The 19,963-nt window shown below is 31.8% G+C and overlaps 1 protein-coding gene across 1 annotated transcript; it reads left to right on the top strand.

Annotated features, from left to right (window-relative positions):
• Positions 1-274: 274 nt before the first annotated feature.
• LOC123290662 (NADH dehydrogenase [ubiquinone] 1 alpha subcomplex assembly factor 3) lies at positions 275-13,809 on the top strand. Its single transcript, XM_044870924.1, has 4 exons — positions 275-478; positions 547-661; positions 718-776; positions 13,060-13,809. Exons 1-4 carry the CDS (start codon positions 432-434, stop codon positions 13,400-13,402), a joined length of 564 nt encoding a protein of 187 aa, XP_044726859.1. The 5' UTR covers positions 275-431; the 3' UTR covers positions 13,403-13,809.
• Positions 13,810-19,963: the final 6,154 nt, after the last annotated feature.

Genomic DNA, 19,963 nt, shown 5'->3' with positions numbered 1-19,963 from the left:
GTTAAATTTTTCAGATTGACAACAATAAGTTGGGCTAAGATAGAAGATTTTTTTTTCTTCATGTTATCACATTGGTTATAAATCTTTTAAACCGAAACAAAAGTGAATCGAGATTTTGAAATGAAAAGGTCTGTTGACGATACTGATTACTACCATAGAATAATATGATTACTACTCACGTCGCTGAACGCAGCCAAAATGAACCTAATTTGGATTTTGTTTTTTGTAAGTGTAACACCAAATGTGTCAATTCACAACTATCGTTTCGTAAAATTTTGAAATGTGTTATGGCAAAAGAAATGAATATTTGGCAAATACACAATTGACATTTTGACAACGATAACTGCGTAATTTAATAATATCATTGATGTATAAATACTCATTATTTAGATAAAGTAATTGAGTTTTGTTATTTATTATAAAATTTTAATATGAATAATTTAAGGTTCTTACAACGAACATTAGGTTCTAGTAGAAAGTAAGTCTTTTTGTCTTGTTTAAGTTAATTTCTGATATTGATACCTAATTATTTAAAATGTTGATTAGGTTTTTGTGTAAAAGAAATCATTCTTCAGGTGCTTATGAAGGTGATGGAAAAACTACAGTTACAATTCTTAACCAACAAATGGATGCTGGACTAATGATTAATAGTTTCAGCCAAGTAAGATTGTGGATTAATGCTAATGTTTTCTTAATATAAATTAAGTATGTTTTTAGATAGGATTTCGATTGAATAATGGATTGACTGTAGTTGGACCGATGGCAATTTTCCCAAGGTATTGTGTTCTTTCATGTTTTTGATTAAGTTTTTATAAATTGACGTGAAATACAGCCGGAAGTTCTAAACGCGGTAGCGCGATTAATCTTGACATTTTTATACATATTCTAAATAATTCCAAAATACTGACAGGCTTATGATCGTGGCGTCGCAATTTAATAGTTTTCTTTTTTGTTTATAAAAATCGTCGAAAATTTGATACATTCTCATGGAAACGTATCTACTTTAGTCATCAAGAAAGTGTTTTGACAGACCCTTTGTCATCTTATTTTAACAAAAAACCTATTTTTCGCATCTTTCCGATTTTTTTTTCAAAACAACTTCTAACACTTCGATTTTATACAAAGTGTGTTTTAAAAATTACTATTTTTCTCCTAATTATCCAGAGAAAAACTGGACAGGATAATTATTTTAAATTTTTAAACTTATACTATAATTCAATCAATTTAAACATGAAAAAGGAATGAACACTGCATCAAATCAGGTATTTCTTCTTTTTTTTTAATGTTAAAGCAATGTTAAATCCAAGTTCCAACTCGGAGTTCCAAATCCAACTCCGACAATCGACCGGGTCTTACTGAAAAAAAAACAACGAAATTTTGTCCTTACTTCGTTTTTGTCGATTTTGACCTGGCAGGACTGGTTTTTCTTAAAAAATTATGGTATTTATTTTCAAAGAACGTTAAATCGTTAAATTTTCAAAAATTTGAGAACAAATCAGTTTTTATTGGACTGATAGTTTCGGAGATAGTTTTTCAAAGCTTGTCTATTTGTTCAAGGATACACAATTTTTCTTTAAACAGTCTTGTAAACAGTTAGAGATAGAACAAATGTTTAAATGTAAAAAATGTTTAAAAACTTTTGTTTGAAATATTTTTCGTAAACATCACTGTTAACCCGTGAATTAATAATTAAATGAGGGAATTTATTGTATAAATCAGAACACAACTTGGGTGTCCATTTTCTCCAAAATTATAAAAGATAGGTAGTAGAAAGTTTGCAGGTAGCTTCAACTAGTAGTCTTGTGAAACATTCTCGAAAAACGAAAAAAATATTCTAGAAAATAGTTTTACGCACTGGCATTTAACACATTATATACAAAGTATTTCAACAATTAAGTCAGCCAGTTGTTTGTTTTCACTTGTTTAATATAATAATAATTTTCTTAGAAACTTTTTATCTCTTTCAAACCTTGAAACCTTGACTCTTTTGTGATCTTTGGGGACTGTGAAGTGAACTTGGTAATAATATGTTTCTGATCACAATTTGTAGCAACTTCCTTAGCAATATTGAGAGTTTCCTGAACAACTGCTAGGTATGTTGGAGAATCATTAATTGGTGACAGATATTCAACAGTTTGAACTTTGCTGTTATCGTGACTTATTTTAATAGTGGCAACCTAACCACATGGGGGCTGAATTAACCCGAGACAAAGACATACTCCAAATTAAAACTTAACCCACTTCTGTTTTTTGTTCTGAATGACATCCGTGGATTGTTTCTATTATTTTTTCTGTTGGATGAAACGTCATACAATTGACGGGTGTTTTGATAAAAGGAGTAATATCTTTTGTAGGCGATTCAAAAGGCCGACGAGAGAGATGTTCATCGTCATCTTCATGAAAATACGAACCAAAAATGGAATAAATTCCAGAGTCTTCAAAGTTTTCGTTATGAAATTGATAAATTATACCGACAGTGCCATGCAAAGTGTTTTTTCTGGTAGCTGTGTCGACGAATCGATCAAAATTATCCACAGCAACATGCGTGCTCACCCCATTTACTCTGTTGTGGCCTGAAGGTATTGTACTGTTGAATTTTTGGGAACAATACGCCGATATAAATAAGATCACTACACACAAATTTAATTTTAACAAAATGATCACTTGAATTTTTGCGGTGGATATCCGGCCTTTGAACTAAGTTACAAACGAAGTATGGGATGTTATATTCTCCACGAATGATACCCTCCGCAGTTAAATTTTTCTCCGACAGCTTTGTACTTTCAAGAAATGTTATGCAATTGTGCAGTTCTTAAGCGACGTCTCTACAACAATTCTTTTGAGTAGATTCCAACATAGCATGGCCACCAGCTAATCGTGAGGTTTGCGTGTCATATTGGTAGACGATTTTCTTTCTCGGCGCCATTGATAACTCTTAAAGTTATGCGTTCTCCAAAAGCATTCATAATTTTACGTTCCAAGTTTTTAGCACGATATTCCTATAAATCTTTAGCGCGTACTTGATCTTCACCAAATTTTAAAAGCAAACATTTATACTGGGATAATAAATCAGTGAGGTATGTTATGCGATTTATTTCAATAATTTGCGCTTTTATAATACCTGAACTAGAGACGTCCGTTGTTTTTATACAACAATCCAAATCTTCCAATATTTGAGGATTTTCATCAGAGATACTACATTCTGTAAAAAATATTTTTTTGAATATACATATATATGTATGTTTATTCCATGTAAATTTATGGTCAATTATCAATCCCAGAAATGTGGCAGAATCGGAAAATGTGAGATCTGGGTGATTTATCAGCGGTACTATGCTGTCGCAAGTTCCGTATCTTCCAAGTTTTAAAGTTTGGGTTTTAGACAGGTTCATTCCGACAAGGCATTATCCAATTCATGGCTTCAATCAGTATGGTAGTATCGTCAGCGAACATGGTAGTCTTTTAAGATACGTTATGTGGGTAATCATTTACATATAGTATGTACAGAATCGAACCTAATATTGACCCTTGTGGGACACCAGAATAAACGAGAGCCCATTCCAATAATAATAGTAATAATAATAAACTTTATTGCACATTACGTATCATGGATGCAGGTACACTGTCAAAAAAACATATAAAATAAAATAAGTAATTAATTGAAATACCTGGAACAGCTTGATTGATTTTTTACTTATAATAATGATAATAATAATAATATACTATAATTTTTACTTATAATTGTAAAATTCACTCAGTGAGTAGATAGTGTTGTCAATTAAAAAGGCCTTTAATTGTCTCTTAAACTTTGTACCGTTACCTTCCGTTTTTAAATAGCTTGGAAATTTATTGAACAACAAGGAGCTTGTACAAGTTGAACTTTTTTTGTTTTTTCGTAACTAGGGTTTGAAATGAGAATATTCCGCTCCCGTGTATGATGGTCTTGTTGCTGGCAGTTCAACCTGTACAAATCCTTGTTATTTACATAATGAATGCGAAGAATGTGAGAATTTTCATTCTCCCCAATATTCCCCTGACTGATTTTCTTGGTTTTAGGTTTAATATTAACCTTAGTATTCTTTTTTAGATAATGAATACCTTATTTACTTCCGTCGCTTGCCTCCATGCAATAATATTATAATTTAAAATTGAAAATTCACAAGCATAATACAATTTTAATAATATTTTTGTATTAAATGTAGACTTGAGTGTCCTGATCGCATAATAGACCGTATTGAGTCTAGAGCAAAGACAATCAACATGGCATTTACAGTTCAGATTGTTATCTATCATCATCCAGTGACCGGTATATAAAGTCTAAAAGTTCTACGGTAGCAGAACTAGTAGATTTACCTTCGCTGAAACGATGCTGTTGAAAATTGCAGTTTCGTTTTTAGATTGTCCTTTACAGTTAAAATTTCTGTGCATTGCGTTCTATTTTCCAAGTGAGAAGTAAAAACTTGAAGTGTAATACCATTCACATGGTGTTGGTTCAGTTTATGGAACAGATTTGTATTGTCTACACAGTCGAATGTCTTGCTTAAATCCAGCATTAAAGCACTGACTGGAAGTTTCTTATTCCATGAATTTGTAAGGAAGCTTAAGACATCAAAAATAGCCTTATTAATGTTTCTTTTTAAAATCTAACTTTGGTAAATTTTTGCTCATGCCGATGGTCCAATATTAATTATTAATTTTATTATTTACTGCTAAATTATTATAACGAATTATATATATATATATTATAATAATATGATAACGTATTTATTTATTAATTAATTAGTTTTCTCCGTCAGATGAAATATCTACACTATTGAACTCCGAATATACTTCCTTTGTACCAATTTTTCGAATTACATCAAGAGGAATGTCATAATTGTTACAGCACCTCATTTCTCTTTTTAAGCCAGCTCGAATACTTAAAATAGAAGTTAATAAATCTGACTTCATTCGATTACGCTTTTTGGTTTTTGTATCATTCATGGTGCTGAATAATCTTTCTACTTCAGCATTAGAATGTGGAAGTACAAGTAACGAGATCGCAAAAGTTGCTAATTCTTGAAATCGTGGTTGTCGTAGTGAATCTTTAAATTGTAAGACCTCATACCAAATTGATTGGTGTTCGTAGTTTCATTCCACTTAAGAAGGTGAATTTGCCGCCACATGATCGAGGTTTTAAAAATAGTTTTATAAATAAAATAAAAAAAAAATTTTTACCTATATAATTTCTATTCTTATGATTCATCTATGAATGAAATATTTTTTAACCGAAATTTATATAGTCATGGGTTAGAGACAACTAAAAAAAACCACTAAAAACTAAAAAGTAAATAATCCCACTAACAAAATATAAAAACTACTAATTTTAGTAGTAAAACCACTAAGTTGGGAACACTGCTTGCAATTTGTTGTCCGACAGACTTTACAATGTTTGTGGGTACACAATCTCAACCAGTTGATTTTGTTGTTATTCACACATTTTATTATGGCTTCAATTTCATATGGATCACATGGATAAAGGTATAAGCTGTTGTATTTTTTAACTTTGAGAAACATTTATGAAATATTAAATTAAGTGACTATTGCCTCTGAATATATAATTTCTTGACCTTTTCATTAATTAACTCCATTGCTTCTATATTAGAAAAGTTTTTTGATTTTAATGTTTGGTTTATAATTTCCCAAGAGGTTTTCAATTTGTTATCTGCACCAGCAATTAATTTATTATTATGGAGTAATTTTGCATTGTTGATCACTTTTCTTAAAATTTTACAATATAATTTATAATATTTTTCAAGGTCACTGGTGTCAATATTACAGCGTAGGAAATAACAGCGTAATTTTGTAGGAAATTTCCACAATTATCATCAACACTGTTTTCCGAGTTCAGCAGTTGTTCCCATTCTTCTTCCTTTATACTTTTAACAAAACACTCTATATTGTTGTTGTTTATTGGTTGAATTTTCCACCATCTAGTGCTTAATTCACTACTCAAGATACAGTCCGACATAATTACTTATGATCTGCAATCGGCTCATATAAGTTGCCACATGTATTTATCAAAGGAAAATTAAAGATAATAATGGCGATACAACCGCACTAGGTCTTGTTGGAATGTCAATTTGACATGGAAGGTTGAAAATGTTTAGAATATTATTAAATTCTATTGTGTGTTTGTCTCTTGAAAGTAAAGGGTCCAGCCGTATAAGCATATGAAAACTGCACTCGCGTCTGATGAAGAGTTCTTATCTTGTTTTTATTGTTTATCATCTAAAATAGCCATACACTTAATCTCACACTCCTAACCCTTATAGTAAAGGAATAATAGGGGTAACTACCCTGAACGAAAAAGTTTTTTTTCTCAGTACCTATTACAGGCAGATATCTGCATGATATTTAAAACTGTACATCAGTATCGATAAACTAAATATTATATATTTTATTAGAATTTTTGCATTATTAGAAACTGTAAAAAACGAAAAGTATATTTTTTAGGAGTGGTTTTTTATAACAACCTCCTAAGTAGCACCTACTAAAAAAATATATTTTATTTGTTAATTAGTTAACTATTACATGCTAAAGTTACAAAAGGATCGAATTGGTGTAACATGGTTAAAAAAAATAAAAATCAATTACAGATATGTAGTTATATGATATAGTGTATTATTTAAATTAAATCATACAATATATAAACATAATTACGGATAACGTTATTATACTGAATATTCAGTCATCGTCACTATTTTGGTAAAATTAACAGTAGTTATACCAGTCGCATCAAACATGGAGGTCAATAATTCAGCTGGTTTTAAAATTTTCGATTTGTAACGAGCATGCGATAAGTAGTAAATAACAGTCGCTACATGAGAGCAACAGCCCACTGTTCTGTTCCTATTTGCACAATCACAAACATATCTTCGAATTCTTTTATTTGTGTTCGAATTTGGCCCATACTCGATAAAGCAATTATATGTCGCTGTTGCTATTAATATGTCTTGATCGTACCCTTATTCCTATAATGTTTTCGCGATCTTTTAAAAATTCAAGGTTTAATTCGTTGTCAGTCATTATTCCAACAAGATAACATACTGCTCGTGAAAATTGATAAGTGCCAGTAAATAATATTTTAAGGTCAGTTTCACTCAATTCTGGAAAATCCATTAAACTACATGAGGATAATTTAGTAAAAAGTTTTTTTCTCCGATTTAAATTATCATTTTTAACCAATTCTTGTATCGTACTCTGCAGATTTTGACGCTCCTTCATAAAAGCAATTATCTGAGGAACGCATTACTAAGGGCACTGATGGCACAGTTCCGATTCGTCTCGACGGTAGTACAAGTACGCAAAGAATAACCCGCATCAGATCATTCTGTGGCCAGATTGAACAGCTGTATTGAAGAACAATTGAAAAGCCGTTTAAGCGACTGTCTGATGGTGATAACCTCACCATCACATACAGTTTTTGTTTAATTTTTTGACAAAATTTAACAAACGAACCAGAGAGGTGTCAGTTGTTCGTGCTTTTGACTAGGGATACAAAGTACCTCAGTTCGTATCAAAAGCGGGATCCCTGGTAAATTAAAAAAAAAAAAATTCATAAACACCAACTTGACAAATTTTTTTGTCATAATTTAAAAAAAAAAAACGACGCCAATTGTAGTGCAATTTTACCGTTAATCTAAGTCAGCTAAAGACCAATTGAGCAAAAATCAAATTTACATTCTATTTTTTTGTTGTCATTTCCAACGGCGGTGTGGTAGGCTTGGTAGAGTGTTGGACTTCTATTCCATAGGTTTAAAGTTCAAAGCTCATGCAAGTCGATCACTGTCAATTGTTCAATCAATACACAATATATGATCTGGAAGTGGTTATCTGAGGAACGCATTACTAAGGGCACTGATGGCACAGTTCCGATTCGTCTCGACGGTAGTACAAGTACGCTAAGAATAACCCGCATCAGATCATTCTGTGGCCAGATTGAACAGCTGTATTGAAGAACAATTGAAAAGCCGTTTAAGCGACTGTCTGATGGTGATAACCTCACCATCACATACAGTTTTTGTTTAATTTTTTGACAAAATTTAACAAACGAATCAGATAGATGTCGGTTGTTCGTGCTTTTGACTAAGGATACAAAGTACCTCAGTTCGTATCAAAAGCGGGATCCCTGGTAAATTAAAAAAAAAAAATCATAAACACCAACTTTGCAAATTATAATATTTTAAGGTCAGTTTCACTCAATTCTGGAAAATCCATTAAACTACTTGAGGATAATTTAGTAAAAAGTTTTTTTCTCCGATTTAAATTATCATTTTTAACCAATTCTTGTATCGTACTCTGCAGATTTTGACGCTCCTTCATAAAAGCAATAATAGTATCGGCAAGTTCTACATCAGAGTTCAATCGTTTACCAAAAGTGTTAATAAAAAATCCAGCTATTTTGCTCAATGTTTTTCCCACAGGTAAAAGTTTGTTGTCCAGAATATTATGAAATAGATGGAATTTTTTCCAATAGCGCCATGGACAGCTTCAGCAGCCCAACGTACTTAAGTTACAAATCGTGATGCATTTGCCTCTTCTACAGTTAATTGTGCTCTTTTACCCTTCAAAGCTGGCAAAAGTACATGAAACCCTTGCTTTTTTAAAAAATCGACCACGTCATGGAAACCGCGATCAACAATGCAGATGTCACCTGGTTGTAGAAGTGTTTGGAGCCCATTAGGGTTCCTCTAATATACTTCTTAATATAGTGTTTTATTGATTGTTTGTTGTTGGTGTTGTTTTCGTACTTCTTCAGAATAGGACACTGCAATTTGATGACTAGACGACATCTCTTAGTTGTTTTGGTTAGAGGTTCGCTGTTGGTTTAAGAGCAGAATTTCTTCCCGCAATTTATTATTTTTGAGGTTAGTTACCTCGTTTTGAATCATGCACAATTTTGCATTTAAAATACCTGTTTCAGCTTTCACTGTACTTTTAATTATTTCCGTTATATGTTCATAGAACTCACTTCCACAAATTAAGTTTTTAATTGCATTTAAAAATTTGATTGATGCTTTCATTCAGTGAATTAGTGTCTTTATCTGGTGTGTCGAATTGATTTTCAATTACACTTTCATCATCTTTTTCATCTACATAGCTAACAACTTCTGCATTTGGTTGTATATTGCACATTTTTTCAGACTTAAACAATACATCATCACTAAAAATTATTTTTCCTTTTGATGGAATCCATACTCTATACCCATCTTTGTCATTAACATATCCAACCATATGCCCAAAAACTGATTTATTATCAAACTTTGATCTAAATTGCTTCGGAATATGTACATAACAACCGGTACCAAATACTCGTAGATGGTTTAGATTCTTAACTTTTCGTTTATACCAGAGCTCATGTGGAAACTTATCTGCAACTTTAGTTTTTCCTGTACGATTTAAAATGTACATCGCGGTGTTACACGCTTCAGCCCATAAGTATTGTGGCAGTTTGCTTGCACTAAGTATAGATCGAGCAGCTTCTACTGTAGTCCTATTTTCTCGTTCCGCTGTGCCATTTTGCTGAGGAGTGTAAGGTGGTGAGATGATGTGTTCAATTCCTCTTCGACTTAACAGATTAACAACTTCTTTATTTATAAATTCACCTCCACCGTCGCATCGAAATTTTTTTACTGTATGTCCATTTGTTGCAGCTTCATTTAGAAATTGTTCAAGAGCTTTACATACTTCATTCTTCTTTTTCAAAAAAAATATTCTTCTATATTTACTGAAGTCATCTTTAAAACATACATTATATCGCGATCCACCTAAAGATGTTGTTTTCATCGGTCCATTAACATCAGCATGAATCAATTTTGCCGTTTCTTCAGATTGACTAGGCCTTTTCTTGAAGCGTAGCCGGTGCATTTTTCCCAAAGCACATCCATCACAAAGATCTTCTTTCTCATCAGCAATATCAATATTCATACGTCGTAATATTTGTTTAACGTATCGTTTATTCTGATGAGCAAAACGTTCATGATACAGTTGTAAGGTATCATTTTCTTTTGAAAGATTTACTTGTGCAGCCGATGTTAAGTTTACCGAATGCATGTTCAGGATATACAATTCTTTACTTAAATACCCTGTTGCAACTAATTTTTGATTTTCCTTTCGTACTATCTCAACTGTTTCTTCATCTAGTATTGTTTTGAAACCCTTACTGGCCGCTGCTTTCACTGAGAATAGATTAATACTTGCATCAGGTACATACCAAACATCTTCTAATATTGCATTTTCCCATTCATTATTGATGTATATTTCAACATTTACAGTACCATGGCCATATGCTAACATTACAGCATCTTTTTTACCAAGACATATTTTCTCAGGAGTACAAAAATTAGTAAATGATACAAAATGATGTTTATTTGGAGAAATGTGCTTTGAAGCACCGCTATCACAGCACCAGTAATCAGCTGTAATGCTATTTTCACAATTGACTTTCAAACTATAGGCTATAAAAGCAGTAGTTTTACCTTTGGATTCAGTTTTAGGCCTTTCATTACCATTTGTACTCATTTTGAAAGTTTTTGAAGAACATTCTGCTGCCCAGTGACCAATTTTTCTACATTTGTAGCAGAGAAACTTTTGTTTTGCACGAGCAAGTTTTTCAGAATTTACATTCTTCTTAACACCTGATTTATTCTTAACTTTAGTGTCTTTTGCCATAAAAGCTACTTCATTTACTTCAGTTTTATTCGATAATTCATGTGCTTCGATAGTACAAAGTTTTTCAATAAGTAGATTTAATTTCTGCTGATCTGTTGGGATTGTATCCCACAAGTCCTTGAAATTATTGTACTCTCTTCCTAAGGTTGACAATATTCTTCCATTCAATATCCTTTCAGATAGTTTATTTTCATTATGATTTTCTAATTCAGTATTTAAGTCGACAAATAACTTCTGCAGTTTTGCTACATGAACATTAATATCTTCTTTGTCGTCCCGTCTGGCTTGAAAAAAGGTTAATACTAATTCTGCTGTCGTTTTGTTCAGTGCACTTGCGATGATACTTGCGGCTTTTGCATCATTCCGCAACCAATTTTGCAGTTCTTTCTTTTGTTCAGGAGTTTCACCTGTTGCTGGAAGTACAGGACATTTCGATTCGCCACTAACTATACTTTCAAGGTTATGCGCACGAAATACCATGTTCATGTGCCATTTCCATTTTGCCCAGTCTTCAGGACCTTCTAGCTTATCAACTTGTAGTTTTAATTCATTGTTCGACATTTTGATCTACTGCTTTTTCTTGTCTAACCTCAAAGTACATTCAACAATTTCTTTTTAAATATTTAGTCTTTGTCAATATTACATACGAAAATTCAACTCTGCGTGGACTGGGCCCATAACCTAATAGATTTTTGCTATTGACAAAGAACCACAAAAAAAAAAAACTTAAACTTTTGTGCTAAAGGTGGCAGCACTCATGTAGTGTTTTTACTACAACATATATAAATTATAAAACTAGTTTTTATGATTTTCTTATGGTGGCAAATTGAAATAGTAGACTATTCAAGGAATAACAGGCTTAGATCCAAATCATTTGTCATCAGTAATAAAATATTTACAAAAGTTAATTTTCAGGGTAGTTAAACAAGTAAGGGATCGTCATTATTTTTAAATATTTATTCTTAAAAACAATCAAATAAAAAAAAGAATTAATAAAAAAATTTTTTAATGAATTTACAAGGTATTTCATTCAATATTTGCGGTTAATTCTTCGAAAACGCTGTCTTCTTCGGCATCATGTAAATTTCCTGATTTTTTTTTCTGTCTTCTTAAATTCCGTTGCCCTTCTCGGTCCTTCGCGGTGTTGAATACAAGACTTTTAAAAAAGTTGGTGTCGGTTATTGGTTACTGTTTCTCACTTTTGAATACCTCGTTTAATTTAGCTGTAATAAAAAGTATTGTATTTTCATTAATATTATCAACAAATCATAAATTTTTTTTAATAAAAATTAATTGTACATATAAATAAAAAATTGACTTTCTAATTCAATATCATGACGAAAATTTTGAAGATAAAAGCAAGGCAATACAAATATATGAATAAAATTATAAAAATTTTTCATGATTTTTAATATCAAAATTAAGTAATGTCAAAAATTACAATCAAAATACTTACAATATGCACATTTCTAAAACTCTATTTCCGACATCACATGCTTTCCTGCAACTGGTTTCTTTGCAGTGTAATTTTCTAATAGTTCTCGACTGCAAAATTTCAGGAATATATTTCCAACGACTTTATTTATGGATTTTTGATTAACGTCTATCTGGGCCCATATTATATCAAACTGAAAATAATGATACAATTAATAAAACAAATAAAGATAACCATGATTAATTACAGATTCTATGGTATTTTTAAAATACTCACTACTTCATTTCTTAAGGCCTCGTCAACCTTAATTTTTGCATCAAATTCTTTCAAGTTTTCTACCGTTGTAAATGGAAGCTTCAAAGTAATATGATGCTTTGTTGTATGTGGTGCTCGTCGATTCTGATTATGTTCTATAAATCTTTCAACAGCTATCTTCATAGCTATGATCTCACTTTGCATTGTCGATATTTGGCCAGTTAACTTCAGTTAACTTAAATGAAATATTCCTTTTTTATTGGCAGAGTGTATTCTTCCATTGAAAACTGTTGTTTTTGAAAAATTTCGATTATGTAACAACTGAGATATCACCGAAAGCCGTGTACCAATCTGTTATCGCTGAAGTTTTATTCATGCATTTACCTACTAAACCAATGGCAGTAAAAAATGAATGTTTTTGTATTTTAATGTGAAATATTAAATTTTGCATACCGCATTATGAACTACCTCTATTTTGGGTTTTTAAAAGGGCAGTCTGTATTCTGCTATTCCATTATTTCAGTGAAACTCGATAACTTATGTTGTCACTGCAAATCTTAGGATTAAATTTCCAAATTAGCATAAATGAAAATAATGCACACAAGAAGAAGTCTTTAAGACAATAACAAAATATATTTATAATCTTTAATTTTCAGAACTGTGGTTTCATGGAATGTTGATGGTCTACAGGATGTTAATGAAGATTCATTATCATTATTTTTTACGCTAGACCCCAAAGTAGATATCCTCGTGCTTGGTTTAGGTGATGAAAAAGTATCACCTGCTATATATACCAACATTTTACAACAAGTACGCAAATTTAAAATGAATGTAGAGATTCTACCAACTGAACAAGCATGTGCAACTTTCAACTTCCTTAATGGCGAGGGACGTTGTGTAGCTGGAGCATTAATCCCACCAGCTAATATTCGGCCTACTGAAAATGATATGTTACAAAGTAAATTGCGTTATCAAAATTTGTATTTGGAAGAAGATTAGTTTATTTATTTTATGTAATTCTATCAAAGTAGATTGATCCCACTTCTGCTGCTTAAATCGTTTGTGATTTTTTCATTACCTGTATGTGACATGAACTACATGATACATAGGTAATATAAATGCAAAATCGAACAGTATTATGGCGATTAAATGTGAAAAATGATGTTTTAAAATCAGATCAGGTTGATTAAGAACAACAGAGAAGTTTGCTTATTTACATTTCTTTATTTCTATAAAACTAGAATAAGCCTATTAAGATCTGTTTGGTATATTCGTGAAAATTATTGTAGAAGTTATTTTAATTTCTTTAATTGCATTTCTGTTTCTTAAACCGCTACCAGAGAATGCAATTAAAGGTATCATCAAAAAGCCATAATATTTGTTTATTTATTTACAATTTATGTAACGTTTAATATATATTTTCTGAAATTTATTCAAAAAAATTTAATTAATTGTTTGGTTACTAACCTTATTTTATTTATATGAACCCATAAACCTCCGAAACGAATATATTTTCAGTTAATTTTATTAAAAATAAAGAAATAAATTTATTATTTGTTACTACTTTACTTTGTTGGTGATAATCATTATAATACCGGGGTACGCTTTAAGAAACCGGGTGCCAAAATCTTACTTTTTGATGTTTTACTAAATAGCGAAAATATTAAGGCTACTGGATCACAAACCAAAGAAATTGATACAAGGGGAACTTTTGGCATTTAATTTGTAATACTGCTATATTTGGATATTTAAATAAGGATGATATAAAAATAAAGAATACAATTTATTGTTTATTACTATTCTAGGCATATAAGGATTCTCAGAGGAAAGTTTAGCTATAATTTTGATTTTCTCATCATCTGTGTATTTTGGATTTTATTAATTTGAAGTTGCAGACAAAAATTGCATCCGGAACTTTTTTTTTGGTCACTTTTAGACCAAATTTTGGCACTTTTTTTAGTTTTTGGTCCATATATCAAGACAGGAAGCGCTTTTTCGACAAGCCCACTCGCGATACAAAATTAAAGTTAACAAAATTTCCTACATTTCTCATTAAAAACTTTTTAGGAAAACTAATCGTTTTGCTGTTGAAGCGCTTCTAAAAAATACTCCTGAATCCAGAATATCTTAAATTAATAATTAATATAGGGGAAGAATTTAAAAAATGGATACAAACAAATGAAATGAAATTGTTATTAAAGTAGTGATGTAGAGTGTGTTGGGATCGATGAATGTCGCTGCCGTCATAATGTGGACTGCCTTCATCGTCTGAAACGACCAGGGAATGGATTTTATAGTCTCTTTATGTATTTATTGAACCGGTGAGAAGGTTATTGAACTGGATTCCAGTTCGCCCTGAACTTCGACGTCAAATGGTCCGCCCTGATGAGTATTTGTGAAATCTGTCTCGATTGTCACGTTGCTGCACGATTCTTCATAATGAATGAACCAGGCCCGTGCGCAAGGGAGAGGTTTTGGGGGTCAAAACCCTTCCCATTGAGAATTCGCTCCACATAAATTTAAATTAACAACATAGTTTTGTAAATGCATCCATTTATGAGACGCATTTTGAACTCGGTACATTATCTGACTTTGTCTTCAAGTCGAGTACTTCAAAGAAACAAAACTGTATCTCAGTAAGGCTATCGAACTAGCTGCCAAACAGATTATGATTGTAAGTAGAGGAAACAATGGAGAAGAGTCTAGAAAAATGTTCAAAATTCTGCAATATCATGCGATAATTTCTACGATGAATGCGACAATTTCTGAAGGTCGGCTTAGACTTTTTTCAATATACATCCAGGTGTAGACATTGATGCGCACAAAGTTACTCAAAAATATTTTTGTTTTTATTGACTTTATGATGAACAAAAATTTTAACCCCTCCCTTGGATAATTCCTGCACACGGGCCTCGGATGAATAGATTGGTGCATTCAAAGCCTGTTTTTTTGCAGCTACATGTTCTGCACAAATTTTGACGTTTCTTCATAATATCAGTTGCAGCACTTCGGAAAGAGTTGAGGCTTGTAGAAAGATGGTCGGTTTCAGGGAACCCCATTCTTAGACATTTTTCTTAATCCCAAGTCTTTGCTACATCTGGTGATACACCCTGAAACCGTGTTGTGTAGCTGCAGCTACTGATGGTGGTAGTGCAGTTATTTTTGACGAGGTCTTGAAAGCTGCTTTATTATAATTAATGCATAATATATTTGCTTGATTATTCAGTTCAATCTTCCAAAAAACAGTTCAGATTTGGGATATCTTCAAACTTGCAATTTAGTCGTATTATATATACTCAAAGATTCGATATTGATAAGAACCTACGTCATTTGTTTCATAACATCATTTCAATAAATTTTGGGCTACACCTACATCCTTTTCAGCCGGTCCTTTGCTTTGTGAATTTGTTGGGCCTGACAATTTGAATTCATGTTAAATTCCGAAGCATAACGATTGAATTTTGCCGAGCCAAGTAGACTGTTGTCACATTTGATTATACATAGTTGGAAAACCTATTTTGAAAAATACTGCATTAATTTGTTCGATGATATGTTTTGATGTCTTATTATATAATTAAATCGAGATAAGATAGGTTGTCACATTTGGTTATGAAAAACCAATTTGGAAAAATACTGTATTAATTCGTTCCATGATGTGTTTTGATGTCTTACTATGTAATTAAATCAAGAAAAGATAGTTTGACTATGCTAATATCAAACTAGCACGAAAATAGCGACCGGTATATTTAAATATATCCACAAAATGAAACGGATGATTTTGGCGTTACTTCTTGAACGAATGATTTCTTTTTATTATTCCTGTGGAAATTCCAATTTCTTGATTTGGTTGTTATCTGGCTCGGGCCAGTGACTTTTCAATGCCTATGTGTGGTTCATTCAATCGCTTTGATAAGTTTCCTTTCAATTATGTTGGTATTACTAGGCTATGATTCAAAACTAGCAACTCATTTTCTACATGCAGTTTTGATTCCATTTTATAAAAGTGTTCGTCACCTGCCTACATTTTCAGTTAGTAGTTAAAATTTTCTTCCGATAAGCATACTGATCTTGTAACTGCATGAATGATTCAGAAGTGACTCTCTAATTCCTTTTTTTCCAAGGTTTGTAAACAACAGTCATCAATGGGTACTTGAGTAAAAACATGAACATGCATTGCAAACACATTATGACATCATCAATACCCCACTTAATTAATAGTCTACAGTACAAAGGGTGTTATGATTACCAATTTCACTTTTACGGTCAGTTAAAGAAGTATTAAATTCAATAATGTCCGCTTGTATGTCATCAAAACTTTTCTCATAGGTATCCAATTTTTGAAACCTGGGTAAAAATAATTGTACATTGGCAGAAGTAAGCGTTTTAGAATAATCATAAATTGATCGAACACTGGCGAATATTCTTTCTCTACGCGCCGTCAAGCTTCTAATCTCATCAGCTTCAACAAGTGGCATGGTTTTAAATATTAAATTCAAAAAACAATATTGAAAAAAGCAAACAAATAGTAAACTTTAAATTTAATTGTATTGTTATGAAACAATTAATCAAACAGTAATAATATTATTAATATTGATAGATATTAAAGTAATAATAGTAGAAAAATATCAGCTGAGTTATCTATGTAATCAAGATCACTACGAATATTAAAAAAAAGTTTATTGTAACTATGACAAGATCAACTTTTTGAGTCGCACGCAAATCGACTTGACTTTCAGGAACTGGGCTTGGCGTATAGTATACGCGCGCAGAACGTTGATCAGTACGAGTACAACTTTACAAATTCAATATGTCTGAAATTTTTATCTATTATTTTTAACCCTACAATTAATTTTTTTACCGCGAATTTACAACCCGCATGAGTCAAGGATCCGGCTCGAAGGACCAATTTTGTTAGGAATATAACGGAATTAAACTTTTAGGCGATTCAAAATGAAAATCACGGTTAAACTTAATTGATAAAAACTGACTCACCTGTTTTAACCTGGTGTTTCCTTGATGTCGTCTTTGCTAGTACGGTTGTTTATGAGCTCAATTTTAAACCTCTAACAATTTCGACGCGTGGAGGTTTCACGTAGGTTTACCAAGCGAAGATAACAGATGAACCAATTTACAACTTAATTCACACTTATTTATTTCTTAAAACCTTCGTTCACTACTAAGTCGAACACGGTTTAACTTTTACAAAAAAACGGTTGTAATAAAAAACTGGGCCGGTATCCGATCTAAGCGGATGCTAAACTATTACTACTTAAATGAATGGGCGCGCGTCTACCCGTGTTTACAGTTGTTTACTACTTGTTTTACTAAATTTCGCACATTGGCGCCAACAGTAGTAAAATTTTTGAATTTTATGAAATTTTAACTAAATATTAGAAAATGAAAAATATTTAACAGAAAATGTTATTTTGAAAATCATAAAAAAAGGTAGGATGAACATTTTTAATATGTTTTTGTTTAAAATGTTCACGTTTATATCATTTGTAACATATTGGACAAGAGAAGTCTGGCATTGCACCATATTCAATGCCAAGAGAATCACTTTTTGTATTATCACCTTGATTGTCTCCATGTTGTCCTACAGCTTCCCGTGGAGGCATAAATGTTTTGTCTTGGGAAGGGACTATTTTTGATTCAAATTCTTGATTCAATTCAAAAATTTGGCACGGAAAAAACAGCAACGGATAACTGTACTGTTGTAAATTATGAATTGGTGCGGTTGAGTTTGTCGACTTTAGAGGAGTTGCTTTGCCCAGTCTATTTTTTCCGATCTATTTTTTCCTAGATTCCTATTAAATATGTTGTTTAATGTAGAGGAACAGCTGGCTAAAAAATAAACTAAAATTTAAAAAACTGATTACCGAGGCTGATTGGAATAGTAAAAAAGTATGGTAGAAATTTTCTTAAATTAGTCTGTAGCAAATAAAATTAATCCTCCGACTAGCTCTTTTAATTATCCTATAATAAGTTACCGTTGACCAGCGGTGAGATATTCATTTTACTTTGTATATCTCCGTAATAAATGCGTAAATACGAAAAATATGTAATTTGTCTTATGAACGATCGCCATACTTGTAACAAATGATTTGAGATTGTGTACCAATGTCTCTATGTCTATGATTTAAGTGGTGACTTTTAAAGCCCTAGATTTTCATTAGTATTTTTAATATTAAATACGTCATTAACCATTGTCTCTGAACTGACGTTATTTATATAAATAAGTAATAAATAATTTTTTCGATTTATGTCATGGGCAGATTCAAATCTTATACTATAGGTTATAAGGGTAATTGTTTTACATTTGCGTCAGATAAATAATAATGTACATACGTATGTTTATTACATATAGCTGTTTGTAAAGTTAAAGGAAAGTCTAATTATAGGAAATACATTGATTCATTTGAACCTTGGGTGTAGTCTATAGAGTTATTATAAATTATACAGTTGGTAAGAAGATATAAGAAGAGCTTCGAAAATTAATGCAGTTAACTTCAAACATTTTATTAACTGAAATCTTACTCTTATTTTATGCTGTGAATTTGATGAATATGAAAAGTTATTTTCTTATACAAAAAAATGCCAATAAAGAAAAAGAGACTATTTTCATATACCTTCAAATCGAAAAAGATTATTTCCAATTTGTGTGTAGGTTGAGTTGGTGTCATGGAAATGCCTTTTAGAGTGTTTCTCTCTACTTTAGAAGTCGAAATATCATGTATTTTCAAATTCAGCCAGGTGGTTAAAAATGAGCTGGAGAACTGAGTTGATGTCAAGGAATTGTCATCGAAATATCATGTCGAAATATTGTAACGTTCGTTACCCAGTATGTTCGATACGATAAACACCACTGCGTTAATTTTTTTTTTAAACTTTGATTTAGTTTACTGGCTATTGCAAAGTTACTTTAATTCTTCCACAAAATCAATTTACATTCTTAGCTGCCTGTTTTTTCACTGATCTAAGAGGATTTAAGAGCTGCTTGGCTGTCGGTGAAGATAGTAATGTCGCTGCATCTGAGAGTATTCAATCTTATACATTCACATACCTCGTCATCATTTCCGCTTTATTCACGCTACAGTGAACTGTATCTATCGCTATATCGTCTGCATACCCAATGTTCCATTGAAGAAGTTAGAGTACACCACCTTGAGGTGTACCTATCCCTACATATTGATGTAGAACCCATTCGCCCAATTCGGAGCTTATCTCTCTGCTACTAAGCAAAAGATTAATAAGCTCAGTGATAGGTTCTTTGATATGATCATACAGATCATACTCTGATTATAGTTTCAGGCTTGATGTTATTGTAAACAATGATTTTTCTATTGTACCCACCCACAAGTGAATGCAGAGCTGTCTGGGCGGAATTGTCCTTACAGTACGCATGTTGTGAATCAGATATGATTATTTTGCTCATGCTTTTGCGTATATGTACATCCAAGAGACCTTAGCCACCTTCCAATCTTCCGTGAGTAAAGTTGGGTTGCTCATTTGTGGCCGCCTTGTATAGACCTGCAGATCTTTGTTCAGAACACAAGTTTA

The sequence above is a fragment of the Chrysoperla carnea genome, chromosome 1 (genome assembly GCF_905475395.1).
Source record: "Chrysoperla carnea chromosome 1, inChrCarn1.1, whole genome shotgun sequence".
Classification (NCBI taxonomy): domain Eukaryota; kingdom Metazoa; phylum Arthropoda; class Insecta; order Neuroptera; family Chrysopidae; genus Chrysoperla; species Chrysoperla carnea.
The sequence above is the reverse complement of the archived record's forward strand: the minus strand, read 5'-3'. Positions and strand labels throughout refer to the sequence as shown.

What these genes read in the sequence shown, in the direction of transcription:
- LOC123290662 (XM_044870924.1), top strand. Translation starts at nt 432, where the DNA reads ATGAATAATTTAAGGTTCTTACAACGAACATTAGGTTCTAGTAGAAA. An exon ending in TGATTAATAGTTTCAGCCAA is followed by an intron (nt 662 to 717) that starts GTAAGATTGTGG and finishes GTATGTTTTTAG; the next exon opens with ATAGGATTTCGATTGAATAA. An exon ending in CCGATGGCAATTTTCCCAAG is followed by an intron (nt 777 to 13,059) that starts GTATTGTGTTCT and finishes TTTAATTTTCAG; the next exon opens with AACTGTGGTTTCATGGAATG.